Here is a 16,539-nt window from a genome sequence, read left to right as displayed (position 1 = left end):
AGCATCCTGGGCTGTTGCTTACCCATAAGGCCAGTCTCGCACTGCCTGCCACTCGTTGCTTCCAATACCACGCCACTCTCATTTCTTTGCTGTTGCTGGCAGCGTATCTGACTACAGAGCTGAGTGCCTAGCCAAAAGCCTTTGCTCTCTAGTTACCAAGGTCTGAAGGCAGGCAGAAGTAGGAGGGGCAATACCTTGACACCTTTACAATAGTCAGATTTCGCAGGAGATACCAGATGTTTATAGTCCATGATGCGTTTTTCATGGTCCATCAGTTTGGTAGTGATCTGTTCATTAGCTTACTTCTTCCTTCCATGCTGTGAAGTTGTGGTGCTTCAGATGAATTTAAATGATTATTGCCACCTCTGGTTGTAGTCAACGCTATTCCTTGTGATAGCATCACAAAACAATGTATCATAACTAGTGCAATATTGATCCTCTGCAGTAAACCCAACGTCTTTTTATCCGACCGCAAGTTCACCAGTAATAAAATGGGCCACTCTTTGAACCTTTACAAATAGAGCATTTAATGTTATTGTTCTTTTATTATTTGTCCATATATTACCTAAAGTATATGAGATCTTCTTCAGGCAGGAATGAAGACAAATTTCTTCCCTTCAAGTGTTTGCACTTCAGTCAACTGGCTGACCAAAAATGATGGGTGGGGTTCAGATTTAACACTGAATTTCCCAAAACTATATAATTTAATATGAAGCTTTTAATGAGAGTTCCTTTCCTATGGTTTTACACTACTTTAAAAAGAGATTTTGCTAGAATGCAGTTATTTTAGCAATGAGTGTTATGAGCTAGCTATCATTATTCTCTCTGCAACTTACCAGTAATTATTTGGGTCTGACAAGATCCCATTATTTGTGCTGCTGTCCCTAGCTTCATCAGCCAGAGATCATTTGTGATAAAGGAAGAGATTCTGTATAGCTGTGTCTACACGTGCACGCTACTTTGAAGTAGCGGCACTAACTTCGAAATAGTGCCCGTCGCGGCTACAGGCGTCGGGCGCTATTTCGAAGTTAACTTCGACGTTAGGCGGCGAGACGTCGAAGTCGCTAACCTCATGAGGGGATCGGAATAGCGCCCTACTTCGACGTTCAACGTCGAAGTAGGGACCGTGTAGACGATCCGCGTCCCGCAACGTCGAAATTGCCGGGTCCTCCATGGCAGCCATCAGCTGGGGGGTTGAGAGATGCTCTCTCTCCAGCCCCTGCGGGGCTCTATGGTCACCGTGTGCAGCAGCCCTTAGCCCAGGGCTTCTGACTGCTGCTGCAGCAGCTGGGGATCCATGCTGCAGGCACAGGGTCTGCAACCAGTTGTCAGCTCTGTGTATCTTGTGGTGTTTAGTGCAAGTGTGTCTGGGAGGGGCCCTTTAAGGGAGCGGCTTGCTGTTGAGTCTGCCCTGTGACCCTGTCTGCAGCTGTGCCTGGCACCCTTATTTCGATGTGTGCTACTTTGGCGTGTAGACGTTCCCTCGCAGCGCCTATTTCGATGTGGTGCCGCGCAACGTCGAAGTTGAACATCGACGTTGCCAGCCCTGGAGGACGTGTAGACGTTATTCATCGAAATAGCCTATTTCGATGTTGCTACATCGAAATAAGCTATTTCGGTGTTGGCTTCACGTGTAGACGTAGCCTATATGTGGCATCACTTCCCCTAGTAGCTGTCCTCTTTGAATCACTCCTTTTGCACAACAAATTTTAACTTTTGACAGTTAAACTTGCTTTTCCTATAATTTCAACTGTAGTAAAAGATGTTTGTTATTTTCAGTAGAATACATGGTTATTTACTTCCACTTACAAAGTTTTAGTCTTGAAACAACTAGCTTATAAGAAAACTCTTGAGTCATTTTGCATCATCTGCAAATTTTGCATCCTCACTCTTTTTACTATTTTACTGAAGAGCCTTTGGTGAGTGGTCTTATCAAAGACTTTCTGTAAATCTAAGGACATAGCATCATTTGTATCCCCCTTGTCCACATGACTGTTGACCCACTCAGAGGGTTACAGTAGATTGTTGAGGCATGATTTCCTTTTACAAAATCTATGTTGCTCTTCCTAAACAATGTTCAGATCTCTGTCTGACAATCCTATTCTTTACTATAGTTTCAAACAGTTTGTTTGCCCAGTACTGAAGTAAGACTTACCAGCCTGTAATTGCTGGGATCACTTCTGGAACCCTTTTTAAAAACTGGTGTTGCATTAGCTATCCTCCAGTCATTTAGTACAAAATATTATTCAAATGATAGGTTATAATCACAATAATTCTGCAGTTTTTTTTTTTAGAACTCTAGGGTGAATATACTCTTGGCCCAGTGACTTATTACTGTTTATCAGTTTGTTCTAAAGCCTCCTCTAATGACCTCTGAGTCTGGGACAGTTCCTCCAATTTGTCACTTAAAAATTAATTTAACTAGCTTTTTCTTATGCAAGTAGTTGTTTCTCTGAGTGGTATTCAGTTAACATTAACATAGAACAAGCATTGCTTATGTGGCATTCACTAATATATGCTTAGGCCCATTTATCACTTTGAATGTCACTGTGTTATTGCTTTTAATTAGGGAAGGAGATGGCTGAGGGATGCACTTTGGGACAATAGTCTTAATTGTTTCCTTGCCCAATTTCTTTACCAGATATAACCACTAGTAAAGTTGAACAGATTCCATACGGGGAGAGAATAACTCTACGTCCAGAACCTCTGCCTGAGAGACAACCATTTTCAAAAGGTAGGCACTGCTTAGCTAATTTTGATAGCCTTTTAGAAAGACAGGCAGGTAGCATGTGGATAGCTGAGACTACTAGACTACTGTTCCATGCTGGATATTGTCTGTTCATAATGATAACATTATTCCTATGCTTTTTCTGTTCCCATTGTTACCCCCCACCCTTTTTTTGGGGGTGGGGTTGGGGGGCAGTGATTGATGGTACTGAGTAGCAGTGCCTTGGCATCCCCAGACATGGGATTGGCTGAGGGTGGGGAGCTGGCTGAGTACCAGCTCCTCTTTTTCTTACCCAAAAAAAAAACACCCCAGTGGTTCAGATTTTGAGTGTTTCTTTTTTCAGAACATTCAGGCCAGCGGGATCGTTACAACAGAGACAGGGATCGTGAGTCTTACTTTGAGCGTCAAGGAAATACAAACACAGATTACCGAGATTTTAAAAGGGAGCGGGAACTACACAGAGACCGAGGTTCAGGTGACTATGATCGAGAGAGGTTTGAGAAAGAACGCCATCTTCGAGAGGACAGGTACGCAATGCAGGGCAAGCTGGTTCTTAGTTGCATCCACATGACTGATGCTGCCTTAGGTGCTGTTAGACTGGCGATTTTGTTTGAAGGACATATGTTCATATACCGATTGGTAATTCAGTATGTGCTCTATAGTTGAACTCCTTGAGCTATACCAAATGCTGTCTCTTCTGGCAGGGCACCTCCAACTGGACCTTCAAGGACTCAGTCTTACCGAGACAAAAAAGACCATCCCTCCTCAAGGCGAGGGGGCTTTGAAAGACCATCATACGAAAGAAAGCCTGATCGCCCAACCTATGATCATGGATCTTCCGTGTTTGGAGGTATAGTTCCGTCATCCCAGAGTAATACTTATATGTTGGGAAAGTGGAACTGAGGAAAAAGCTTGGTAGTTGTATTACTCCATAAAGCATATACATTTTAGTGGCTTCTATCAGAGCATTGTTTGTCTTGTTCTTGTGATCTTCTGTTTTTTACTTATGATGAGATCTGGAAAGTAGCAGAGAGGTATTTTGTCCAGCGGTTATGTAAATGTCTATGATCAGAATTGTTTAAGATTGCAATTATGGCTCACTTCGTTTTGAGAGCTGTAAAGTCTGACTCCTGACATTAAAAGTGCAACACTATTTCAAGACCCTGTATGTAGTAATCAGGACTCCACGAGCTGAGCTGTTTTGATTTCAGTTCTCAGAAGTCATAGGGCAGGGGTGATGAGATTCCATACCTCCCGGAAACAAGAATTCCACTGATCAATATCATGTATGAAAAATGACAAACTGTCCATCCTGGATTTACAATAAACTCTGTGCAATGGTATCTGAGCACCAGAGTGAAAATGAGAAACAACAAAACTATTTAGAACCACTTAGGAGGCTACCAGAGTAGTCTGAATTCCAATAAAATAATTTCTTGTGGCATTCCCAGTTGCATCTGACTTCTTTTCCCTGCTCTGCAGGATTGTGAATTATTCATAGACCAGTATATGCTGATTGCAGAATGACAAAGACCAGTCCATTTCCTTTGTTTATGTGGATTAAGGATCCTTAGCATTTATATAGGGGATTTACATATTCAGAGCATTTTATAAGCATCAGTTAGACTTCAGAATTGCTTTGGGATGTAGGTTATCTCCATTTTACAGACAAACTAAAATCTTTTATTTACATCTGTATTTTCTTTGACTATTTTTCTGCCTCTTGGAAAACTGGCCATATTTCTATCAGTCCAAATTTTCTGTTTTTATGGCATTAGTTAAATGACCTTATCTTTGCCTTCTCCTCTCAGTTTGATCTTAAATTGAAGCTAAAGCAAATAGCTTTGGAAATACTGAGGTCTGCTAGAATCCTGTGAACTGAGATATCTGATTGAGGTTTCTGATTTCAGTGAGCTGAGAAAATACTTATGTGCAATTTCTGAAATGTATAGGTGATCGGAGAAATTACCCTGAGGAGAGGATGCCTGTTTCTACTTCATCAGTACCCCGCCAGCCACCCCCTGCTCCCCGGGTAGAGAGGAAACCAGAATCTAAGAATGTGGATGATATCTTGAAGCCACCAGGACGGGATAGCAGGCCAGAGAGGGTGAGTAGCAAGGTGCTGCTATCCATTCTTTAGACAACAAGCAATGTTAAGGGGCCTGTATTGTCACACATTTCCTTCATATGAGGTATACATGTTTCTTGAAGCAAATCCCTGTCCCATCTAAAGCCACTGGATAATTTGCAAATTTCCACATGGGGAGCAGATTGAACATCTACAATGTACCATGTTAATTTTTGTGTTTCATAGCCCACATAAAGATTGCATGAAAGGTATTAGGGGGGAAAAAGGCTATGAAGGTTCACTTTGGAGGAGCTCTAAGAAGGCTTTGGTGATAATACAAATGGAATGACACAGCTCAGATGAAATACATGTGAGATTTAAACCTCTTGGATTTGAGAATGTAAGACAAGGATTCCATTTATGTGTTTCGGAATTCTTTCTGAGAACAGTGTGACTGTGTGATGTGAGATTGGGGTGGCTAGGCCATATACTGTCTAAGGAGGGGAGGAAAATGCAGGTATGCATAAATTGGTATAGAATTGTATAGTTATGGTAGGTCGCCTCATACAACTAACTTTATTTTAACAAATTCTCTTCAATCTTACTTTGTAAGGACACATCTTCAGTTGGTGTCTGCTGAGATATGGTTCCCTCTGGACAAAATAAACAGTCAGGGAATATGTCATAGTGCTTGGTCTGTTTTGTGATTCTGTTATCCAGTGGGTATGCAGGATTGTGAACAAGAGCACCTCTCATACTCAGGGAATCTGTTGGATGCAGCCCATAATTATCTTTCTCTTATGCTGTCTTTATATCAGATTGTCATCATAATGAGAGGACTGCCTGGCAGTGGAAAGACACATGTAGCAAAGCTCATCCGGGTAAGTAGATAAATAGCTCCTTTCCTGTATGTTGCCACTCTCTTAACTGTAAAACATCAGCATATCTTTAGGCACCTGGTTCTTCATGGACGCTTCTTATCACCTTTCCTTTCCGTTTGTCCCATGCACAATGGGAGATTTGGAAGAAGCAATCTTGGATCTGGAACCTTAGTCTCTCATTGCTTTAGATTCTAGTTCTACAAATGTTTGGATAGTCCCTTATAGAACTAGAGGGAAAGGCACCTGGGTTGACTGAAATAAAAAGAAAAGTGTTAAGTTGCAGGAGATAGTAAAATGTTATTTTCTTTCTCTTACTGAATGCGGATCGGATCGCTGGGGTGTGGCCTGGGCATACTGAGGGCCCACATGGTTGAAGGGAAATTATATTTCCTGGTTATTTCCTTCCCAGGACAAAGAGGTGGAATGTGGAGGACCTGCACCCAGAGTTCTCAGCCTGGATGACTATTTCATCACTGAAGTGGAAAAAGAAGAGAGAGACCCAGATACGGGGAAAAAAGTGAAAAAAAAGGTATAGTCGGTTTGTGTCTCTGACTTGTTCTTTGCTTAAGAAGTGAAGGAAAGATGCATTTATAATTAGGGCTAAAACCTGTTGTTGTGATGCAATGGTGCTCTTTTGAATAAGCAATTTCTGTGTGTGGCAAATTAGAGATAATTTGTGGGCAAGTTCTTTAGAACTCTACTTGCAGAGGGAAGTTTGCTTCCATTGCCCATATGCTCAGTGGTTGTGATATCAGGAGTTGAACTCTAGACAGTTTAGAACTACTTCTTTCTCCTGACATGCTTTTTGTCCTGGATTCAGGTGATGGAGTACGAGTATGAGGCTGACATGGAAGAGACCTACCGCACCAGTATGTTTAAAACTTTCAAAAAGACCTTGGATGATGGCTTCTTTCCTTTCATTATCCTGGATGCCATCAATGACAGAGTGCGGCATTTTGAGCAGTTCTGGAGTGCAGCGAAAACCAAGGGCTTTGAGGTAATGAGGTCAGAAATTATTCACCCTCTCCAGTACCATTAAAACAATAAGCCCTTCTTCAGGAAAATGAGACTAAATGGAAATCCCGGTCGGTCTTGCTGCCTTTTAGTATTAAATGCTTACTCACATATCTCTGTGTACACCTTCTGCACATGCAGCTCACATGTACATTCACTCTGGGAAAACTGCTTTAGAGATTAACATGTTAATTTTTCTGTGAGTTTATGGTTTCTAATACTGATTGTTTTCTTTCTAGGTGTATTTAGCTGAGATGAGTGCAGATAACCAGACTTGTTCCAAGAGGAATATCCATGGACGCAAGCTAAAGGAGATCAATAGGGTAAATGTATATAGCAGTGGAGTCATGGGTCACTTAAGTTGGATTTCTTTGGGCTTTCATGTCCATTGATGTTGGTGAAGCCTCTTTCTTTTAGAACAAATGTATCCGTGACTCTTTTGAAGGTGGTCCCGTATTCCCTGTGATTATTTCAATAGGGATAGCTGCAATGCAACAGTTTTCAAGAAAAATATGTTTACTCCTTATCCAAGACCCTCTTTTTCACTGTGGCCTATTGTAGAAAGTGCTTTCTTTTGTATGTGTTTTGTTAGATGTCCGATCACTGGGAGACTGCACCACGTCACATGATGCGTTTGGACATCCGTTCTTTGTTGCAGGATGCTGCTATAGAAGAGGTGAGTGTCACTATATCTGAAAGAAATTGAGAGTTTATGTATTTGTGTTTGTATTGAAAATGTAAATTGTAGAAGAGAATTTTTGTTATTATTACGAAGCTGCAGTGTATTTAGTACTTTACAAAGCGGATGGGGTTAAGACTCACCAGGCACAGGAGCAACCTGATGGATTTTATTGCTGCATTTGTGGATAAGCGTGCTCTTACTACTTAAGAGTGGAAGCTATTTTGTCCTCCACTGATTGTTGACTACCAGTTAAAGAGTAGCTTTTCCTTCTCTGAAGAAACCGAGCATTTCCGCAGCTCCGTAGCTGATTTAATTAGTGGGCTCATAAGTTTGAAAAATGTTAAAGGCTTGGTGAAGCCTCATTGAGTCCTCTAAGTCCTTTCCCTTTGGAAGTCCAGAGATTCTTAACAGAAAACAGATATCTGGATCCATACTGTGTAGCTGGAGAATGAATCCCCTCATTCTAGTTTCTGTTTGTTGGAGTTTGCAGTCTATTCTGCACTCCGTGGTAAAGCAAGTAATATTTAGAAGTCAAGCAGTGCACCATAATTCTGTGTGTGTTTTGTACTAGGTGGAGATGGAGGATTTTGATGCGAATATTGAAGATCAGAAAGATGAATGCAAGAAAGATACAACAGAGGAAGAAGAAAGCGAACTGGTAGGAGACGCCTAACCCTCTCCATCAAAGTGTATTTCATTATAATAACTAAGAGGAAGTCTAACAGTTGTAAATCCTAAAACTCTGCCACTCCCAGAATTATAGTACTAATACATACATCATTGGCAGTTGGTTACTCATGCATGTCTGAGAGGATTTTAGTACTAAGTTTTGGTCTGCTTTTCTTAATCTAAAACAATCCATGCCTATATTTACTATGCATAGGAATAGTAGTCACAACAGAGCATGGTAGCGTGCTCCAGGCACACATCTGCCAGCTACAACCCACTGGAGCCTGCTTTTGTAGACAATTCAAGTTTGAAACTTCTCAGGTGGAGAAGGAGAAAGCACATATACTGTTACATATGGAAGACCCTTTGTAGGTACAAAGATCTACAGAAATCATATGGTGGAAACAGAATTTTATTTAAGCTCAGCTTGCTTAAACTTGCACTTGTCTTGTCTTGACTAAATTAGTGTCTGACACCACTGAACTCTACACTTTTCTCTTAGAAAGATTTGGGTAAAATCATATCTTTGTCAAAGTGCACTCTCTTTGGTTGCTGGTTAGTTTCAGTAATAGCTGATTACACAGTCTTGAGGAGGTTTGTCATTCAGATATTTGAAAACTGGAGAGTGGGCTTTAAGCTTCGCTTTTATTTGCTAAGTATTTAAAAGACCACAGTGACTTATTAAATTCATGTAATTTCTTGGAGCTGTATCTACTCAATGCTTGATGAATTGTACATTCTAAATCCTGGCTTCCATTACTAAAGAGCTAAATTGCAATGAAGAAAAAAGGTAACAGTGATTCTGAGAGACACTGAGGCCATTTTTCTGATGAAAATGGGGTCAGCGCTGACAGATTCTAGAAGAGAAAGGGAATGTAAAATTTAAAGAAAAAATGTCTTTAGGCAGATTAACGGTTAATAGACTTTTTTTCTGTTGATATGACTCATTTATTCTCTTTACTAAGTTACCCTTTGACAATGAGAGTAAGTCTGAAGAAAGTGTAATCAGGATTACTATTTAAAGACACTTCACTGTTTTCTGGAATATGGCTATTAATTTCTGATTGCCTGGAAATGAGCCAAACCTAAAACGGCTAGTAGTGCCTTTAATTTTCTAGAGTGTCCTGTAAAAGTGTGTATGTTTTTATTATGCAGCACATATAACTACAGATTTGAATTGCATAAATCAAGGAAAGAGATTGTGGCAGTTTAAAATGAACACTTTACATATAAATATGTTTTCCATTCGGAAATGCGGGAGGAAAAGCAATAAAAAGTTACCTACTACAGTTCACCTTAGTTACTTTCTGAGGTGGCCAGTATCAGAGGGGCATGCGAGATTAATATAGAAGTGTGGAACATGGTAATGTCTTTGACATCTATTGTCTTTTTGAGAGCAATTGGTGAAAGTTTTTGCATTCGTTTTCTTATACCTCCATTTTGCCCTTGGAGAAGGAGACATCGGAAGCTCCTACCAACTGGCAAATGTACTGGAGAAACTATTTCGCATTAAAAAGTGACATCTGAATCTTGTCTTATACTAACTGGAGGAGGAGGATATGGTACAGATTCAATACACAGGACGTTTAATTCACATCATCATCATAGGGTGTCCAGATGTCTTAATTTTATAAGGACGGTCCTGATATTTGGAAATTTGTCTTATATACTTGCCTATTACCCCCGACCCTGACCTGATTTTGCACACTTGCTATTTAGTCGCTCTAAAGTCATAGTCACACGTATGTTGCTATATCAGATTTACTGAATTCTTTGTATAGTTCAGAAAAAACTTTCTTTTGTATGTTTTATGGTATGAAGATTGACATTTTTAAGTAGTTGTTGCCAGCATATTGGTAAAATTAGTGTAAATAGCAGTCTTCCATAAAAGTGTAGTGTTCTAGTAGTAGCTAACAGGTTTTAATAGACACCTTATTAAAATTTTTGATGTAAATATATATGTTGATTACACTGTCATATTACAACACAGATTACTTCAGTTCCTACTAAGTACATGTTTGATTTAAAGAAACTACTTGCAAATTAAAGTAGGTAATCTGTAGTAAATTAAAATCATTCTTAAAATGCTGAAACTACTACTGGATAAAAGTTAGAACTGTGTAAAAACTTTGGAAAAGTCATGGTGTGGTGTATGTAAATACAATACATACGATAGCAACATGTCTCTCTGGAGTGATATATTCTAATCTGATAGTCAGCCTGTACAAAACCAGTATACTCTAATATCTATAAAGAGCCTATCAAGTGAGTAGAAATGAGTTAGTTATAAAATTAATCAGAGGATTGGGGCTACTCTCTTGATGAAGCCTGTTTAAAGGGCAGAGCTTACACCTTTCTAGAGAGAATAATACTTACAACAAACTTCTCATACAAGATCTGGTTCATTATTTTTTAAAATATCACTATATAGAATCATCAGATAGTATTATAAAAAATTAAGCAGCTGAAATTGGGGTATGTGAGAGAGCATAGACTGGTCTTCACTAAGCAGACACTGTAAAATGGAAATATAAGAGAATAATCAGTGGATATTTGCAGAATTTAAAGTTTTGAGTCACCTGGCATAAAGTAGCTGACTATTACATATAAAATTCTTTCTTTCTTTTGTTGATACTATATTTATATTTGTATAACAATGTTTGAACTATGATGAGTGTGCTGTTTTTCAGTAAGGAACTTTTTTACTGTTTATATCACAAGATTCAACAAAATCTTAACTGTAATTTAAACAAGTTAAAAGCTTTTTTCGTAAAAAAAAAGAACTCAAAGTTTAACTTCAGAGTCCATGGTAAGTTGACATAGTATACCAAATGTTTGTTCCTTTAATAGGAATATTCAGTGAAGTCTGGCTGTATTGAATTGTTCTGGAAATACATTCTTAAGAGCATATGGTAAAAATAATTTTTTGCAGATGTATTTGTAATGCGTTGAATATTCTCAGCACCTTATAATTGATGTTATAGAACTTATGCCATTTTGGGTAATGTAACATGGTATCTGCACACAATTTCAGTTCTCTTACTATCTGTTAAATTTGTTCAGTGTTTGCAGAAGCAGCGCTGTTGTAGCAATGCACAGGAGCTGCTGCAAGCATAGCATATTGAGTGGATATAGAAGTTCTGAAGTATCTAGCAGCGTGATTTCCCTTAGTTGCTAACTGTGAATTGCACTTTACAAAAAGAAATGTTTTAAGCTCCTTTTATAATGCGTTTTCCAGTTCAAAAATGATGTGTGTGTGTGTCTCTAATCCTACGAGCTTCTCTCTGTGTGTGATTTAGGGTTACATTCCGAAAAGCAAATGGGAGATGGACACTTCTGAGGCAAAGCTAGGTGGGTATTTCTTTTTACCTGTTTTCTGTTTTTGGTATCTGATGATATGTGCAGAATTTTAGTTTGCTTATTTGTTCTGTGCCTTTCTTGTCAAAGACCAAACGACTTGTAATGATCTCATAGGTGCTCATGTGAATCTGCAAGACGTTTCTCTTTCATGTAAAAAGTAGTACATCTTTTCTATGTTAGTAAAGATGGAGAGAGTCTAATATTCCTAAACATAGCTGTATTTTACAGTTTGACATAGAGTGTATATTTCCGTACTGGTGCATATCCACCTGTTCAAAGAAAGCACTTTATTTAAAAGGAAAAAAAATACAGTATTCATTCTTTCTCTGTGTTGTAAACAGGTAACAGAATACATTTCACATAACACCACATTCTTTCTTGTGCTGAATACATTTTTTTCTTGTGTAAATTTTCAATTTAAAAAGTGTCTGTCTTGCAAGCATGTCATGCTGGATGAAGGAAAAGCTGGTGTGCCCAACTTATATTTTCATTCAGTTTTACTAAGGTATCACAAAGGGGTTACAAAATAAAGATTTTACTTTATCCTGCTTCTGTTTTACATGTACTTTTTCCTGAGCCAATAGGAGAGCATGGTTAATTCAATATCAATGATAGTCTGCTTTTCCTAAACAAAAATTTTTTTGGGAATAGTACTGGGCAGCCTTCCAAAACTGTCATGTAACCAGATAGCAAAAGCTTCATATTCTGAAACTGGATCTGAATGATCCAGTTATTATTTCCTTTCAAATATCTGTATATTAAAATTACTGTCAGATGTTCAAGTAGAATTCCTTGGGAGTTGTGGGACACTTTTCATAGTTTCATAATCGACTTTTCTGAAATATATGATTTTAACTCCACTACCATTCTCACTAATGTTATTTTGGTGCAAAGTGTTACAACCAATATTTCCATCAAAGTCAGCAAGAGAAATGCAGGCACAAGGCCAAGTAATGGATTGTGTGTGCATGCAAAGGAATTTTCATTAATATTTAACTTTTGAGCATCATTTCTTTCAGCATTCGTACTAAAACAGGATCTTTGAACCAAGCTCAGTAAAATAATCACTTTGTCACTTTTATTATAATAGATTCCTGAAAGTTCACTACATAAAACAGCCTAACACTCTGGACTGTGAGCATGACTATGGGGTATATACATTTATTCTTGTTTTCCTACTCTACTAAGTGCATCATAGAAATGGCTCCAGAAGACCTTGTTTATGTAAATGGCCTTTTGTCACCTGCTGTTCAGCTGCTTTTCTTTTACATCTCTTCTGCCGCCATGTTCTCTTGATGAGCCTCTGAAATCCTCATAGAACATCCTAAGTCCCTGGTACTTTCAGCACTGCTGGATGAGCCTTTACCTAATTCCTGGGGCCAATCAAACTACTAAGCAGATAATGATGAAGCTCATTTTAAGTGTTGTGTGCATTCTGTAGAGTTTACAACCATGGTCCATTTTTAAGCTTCTTTCTTAATGGCTTGCCATAATAATTTTTAAGAAATGGTGCTTTGGAAGTAATAGGGTAAATACTCTGTGGCTAAAACAATTCAAAGTTGGTTGATTATTGTATTATATTCCAAATAATTGTTGTTTTTCATTCAATATGCATAAGAGGAATGGAAATATGGCATTACACATAACTGTTTTAAACGCCCTCTCCCCCTGCCCCTTAGAAATGCTACAGTTACACACTTTTTACAAGTATCAAACACAGAGGCCTAAAATATGATACATAGAACAATTAAACTATTTTAAATATATATCATTTGTTGTGTAGCATCTCTGGGAAAGCTGAGAATGGGTTGCAGGAAAAACTAACAAATAGAGCTTTTAAAATATACCTCCTCTCATTGTTAAATCCTACTAATAAAAATAGAAGCAATATAATTGATTTTATAATATGCTTTGAGTCATACATCCAAACTGTAAAAGTCATAAAGGAACAACTCCACTTACTCAAATATGTACAAATAAATTAATAATAAAATGCAGGGTTAAACTCCTAACAAAATGATTGTATTAGCCACTGAACTTGACATCAGCTGTACTCATTTCTTGTAGCTAGCTCTCATTGGGAACTCAGCTAACAGATATGACACCAGTATTCCATAGTCATCCCAACTGATTGTTAAAGAGGTCTCACCATGGAAAACAAACTGAATCTATCCCTGTTTTCATATAATTAGCCCCTCCACCGATAAGTTGTATATAAAGCTATAAAAATGCCAACATGGATTCAAAACAGGTATTCTATGGATGCTGTTTCCTAGAAGATTGCTTTATAAATTCAGGTGTTGTCAGCCAAAACAGTGATTTAAAACTTTGCATTTTGGGACTTAAGAATGGCTGTATCTGATACAGCATAGGATTTCCAGGGTGATACTTGATGACCCATGGTTATTCCTAGGCGTCCCTTTCAGTAGTGACTGTTTAGAACTGTGTACCAAATGGTATGTAAAGGTGTAATACATTTGGTAGTCCAGATTTGTTTTTTTCCTGGGAGATGCTGGTTTATCGAGCATGTGTACCAGCAGTAGACAGGGTTTCACAAAGGTGAAAAGGTTTAAATGTGCGGTCTTAAGCTAGATACCTTTCTTTCGTGGATTGATTCACTCATACAGCTTGGGAACTACAAATTCTGGTGTGCTTTCTATTTGGTTAATAAATGTTGTTAGATTGAAGTACAACAGAATTTCACTGGCTGTAATGTGTCATGGAAAATATCTGAAATGTTGAGCTTTTGGCTGAATATACTTGTGATAATCACCAAGCATGTTAAAATCTCCTTGCCTCTGAGTTCTTGCTCAGGTTAATATTTATTCTAGGAGAGATGATACATTTCTCTTCTGAATACTGTGAGTGTGCATACTGCTACCCATTTTCTGTAGATGTTCTGGATACAATCACATATCCATTTAAAATGTAACTTATGTCAGTGTGCTCTTTTGTATTTGTTCAACATATTCTTCCATTGACTGCTTACAGAAATGGGCTAATGCTTGTTGTCTTGACTGACATACAATTGTCTCTTCTAGTGTAATATTTAAAAGTATGGTTTAATAGTGCAGTGTTCAGACCTCACAAAAGAGGAAACTAGCCTCAGAATCTCTGAAGTTTCATCTGCATTGTAAAGCTTTACTGCAGGATACAAATAACATTTCACATATCAGTTATATAAAAACGTGACAAGAACTTTTTTGAGGGTTTAAAGTGGCCAGTGTCAACAAACAAAATATTATTGGCTAATTAAAGGTGCTAAAAGTAATAAAGGTAAGTTTTTTTAAGAAGTTTCACACATTTTAAGGGTACTGCTATTTGTGGTTTTTAAAACTCTAAGTGGGGGAATTATTGAAGTTAGAAAGTTGGATGCTAAAAAACCATTTCCTTCCATAAGTACTGTTGTGGGCTCCATATAACAAAGTGAAACCTGATCTCATAATAAGGAACCCTTCTGAGTTCATGTGCCAAAGATCAGTGCAATATGACTTTGAGAGTGCTTCAAGGTGTGTCTGTTCTGGGGCACCTCTGGACATACCTTGAGGTACTGTGGCATGGAAGAAAGCAAATCTCTCTAGAAGGGCAGCCAACTTCAAACACAAAGGGAGATTAAATTTAAAAACATACTCTGTATCAAGATAACAAGTCCTTAAAAGAAGGATTATTCAGACTGATGTCACAGTCTTTAATTCACCTTTTTACATTTGAGTGTTACAAAACTTAGATGTTCTGAGTTGCAACTCCAGGTGTACACAGGCAAAGTGGGAGAACTAACTTTTTCATGCTGGTGATCAAATGTGCTTGCTACACAAACTTTGCGTCAGAAAATTCTAACTTGCAATGGGAAAGTGTTGATATGACTGCCTTATCACGCTTTTCCTGGACTTCTCCATTTGTAGCATTTGTTAAATATTCTTAAATGTGTTTGCTGTTCTCCCTTTTCAATGCTGTTTATTCTGGAGACGCTTATGATGGCAGTAGTCTGTGTTGCATAGTTTGTGAATAATACTAGATGGCATGAGTGTACCTTTATTGCAGGAGCAATATAAAGGAATTTCCCATGCCTAGCGCTTCCTCTTCTGAAAAGGAGACAGTATATGTCTCTATGGAGTTGTCCCAAATTTGGCATATTTCATTTTGCATTTAGTTTCTTCTTTTATTGTGTGTAACAGTTAGCAATTCAGGAAAGCAGATACAGCTACTTTGTTATGATTTTTAGCTGTAGGGTCTTTGGGAAAGGAATTCAAAAATGCTTTGTTTGTACAGATGAAATGTTTTACTCTGTGGCAATTAAATGTGGTGTAATGGCTTCCTGAAAATTCTAGCATTGACTGAGATGGGGCTACTTTATTAATTTATTAAGGTGAAGTTTTACTGCAGTATGGACAAGTCAGAATTGTTTTTGGTCTCACATGACCTCCAGTACTATTTTGCTCTTTGCTATTTTAAATAAGATTCATCTACATACTGAAATATTTGGGTGCACGTTTTAGACTGTCCTTTTCTGTTGCGTAGCAGATCGGCTGCTTTGCCTTTGATTAGTTTCAGAGGTCTATTGTGGGCTACTTTAATAACATTAGTAATTTCTGAGCTAGTGGCAATGTTCTCACTGACAACAGGTTGCAGAGAACACCAAATAATTAAAAATTTACTCAACATATATTTTAATGTGGCAGTGATTGTAGAAATTGTTTAAAATATAGGGACAACAAACTTTACTGCAAGACGTTATGAACCAGTGAGTAAACACCAATGGAAAAAAGAGGAAGTGGAATTATTATTAGCTCTGCAAAACTGTTTCATATCTTCATGCCTACTAGGCTTTAACCTTCTGTACTCTGATTACTACTAGCAAGCTGCCTCGGATAAGTGGCCAAAAAGAGGAAGGTCTTACAACTCAATAAATGCCATGTTCCACCTCATCTCTCAGGCTGGTTGCTCTGGTTCGGCAAGCAACAGAAGAAAATAGTGACCTTTGGGCAAACTTATTTCTAGAGCATTCATGTATGTGTGTCCTCTCTCACATCATGAATAACAGATTCTTAGTCTTCCTGCATTCCTGGGGTTGTGTGTTCAGTAGAAACAGTTCTTCGAAAACTGCTTACTATACAGTTCTTAATAGGTTTAACTGTTG

General features: G+C 38.2%; 1 protein-coding gene across 2 annotated transcripts in view; it reads left to right on the top strand.

The window, feature by feature from the left end:
• YLPM1 (YLP motif containing 1) overlaps positions 1–16,539 on the top strand; it is a 53,367-nt gene that overhangs the window by 29,736 nt on the left and 7,092 nt on the right. Inside the window, exons 8-18 of one of the 2 annotated variants that reach the window (XM_074996776.1) lie at positions 2,642–2,734; positions 3,072–3,255; positions 3,433–3,578; positions 4,681–4,835; positions 5,615–5,677; positions 6,087–6,206; positions 6,498–6,674; positions 6,931–7,014; positions 7,284–7,367; positions 7,945–8,031; positions 11,342–11,393. In XM_074996776.1, coding sequence (XP_074852877.1) covers positions 2,642–2,734; positions 3,072–3,255; positions 3,433–3,578; positions 4,681–4,835; positions 5,615–5,677; positions 6,087–6,206; positions 6,498–6,674; positions 6,931–7,014; positions 7,284–7,367; positions 7,945–8,031; positions 11,342–11,393 — 1,245 coding nt within the window. The remainder of the gene's footprint in view (positions 1–2,641; positions 2,735–3,071; positions 3,256–3,432; positions 3,579–4,680; positions 4,836–5,614; positions 5,678–6,086; positions 6,207–6,497; positions 6,675–6,930; positions 7,015–7,283; positions 7,368–7,944; positions 8,032–11,341; positions 11,394–16,539) is intronic. The other variant, XM_074996777.1, reaches the window with a different exon arrangement.

This window comes from Carettochelys insculpta, chromosome 6, assembly GCF_033958435.1.
Source record: "Carettochelys insculpta isolate YL-2023 chromosome 6, ASM3395843v1, whole genome shotgun sequence".
Classification (NCBI taxonomy): Eukaryota; Metazoa; Chordata; order Testudines; family Carettochelyidae; genus Carettochelys; species Carettochelys insculpta.
Note: the sequence above shows the minus strand (reverse complement) of the source record. Positions and strands in the feature narration are given on the sequence as shown.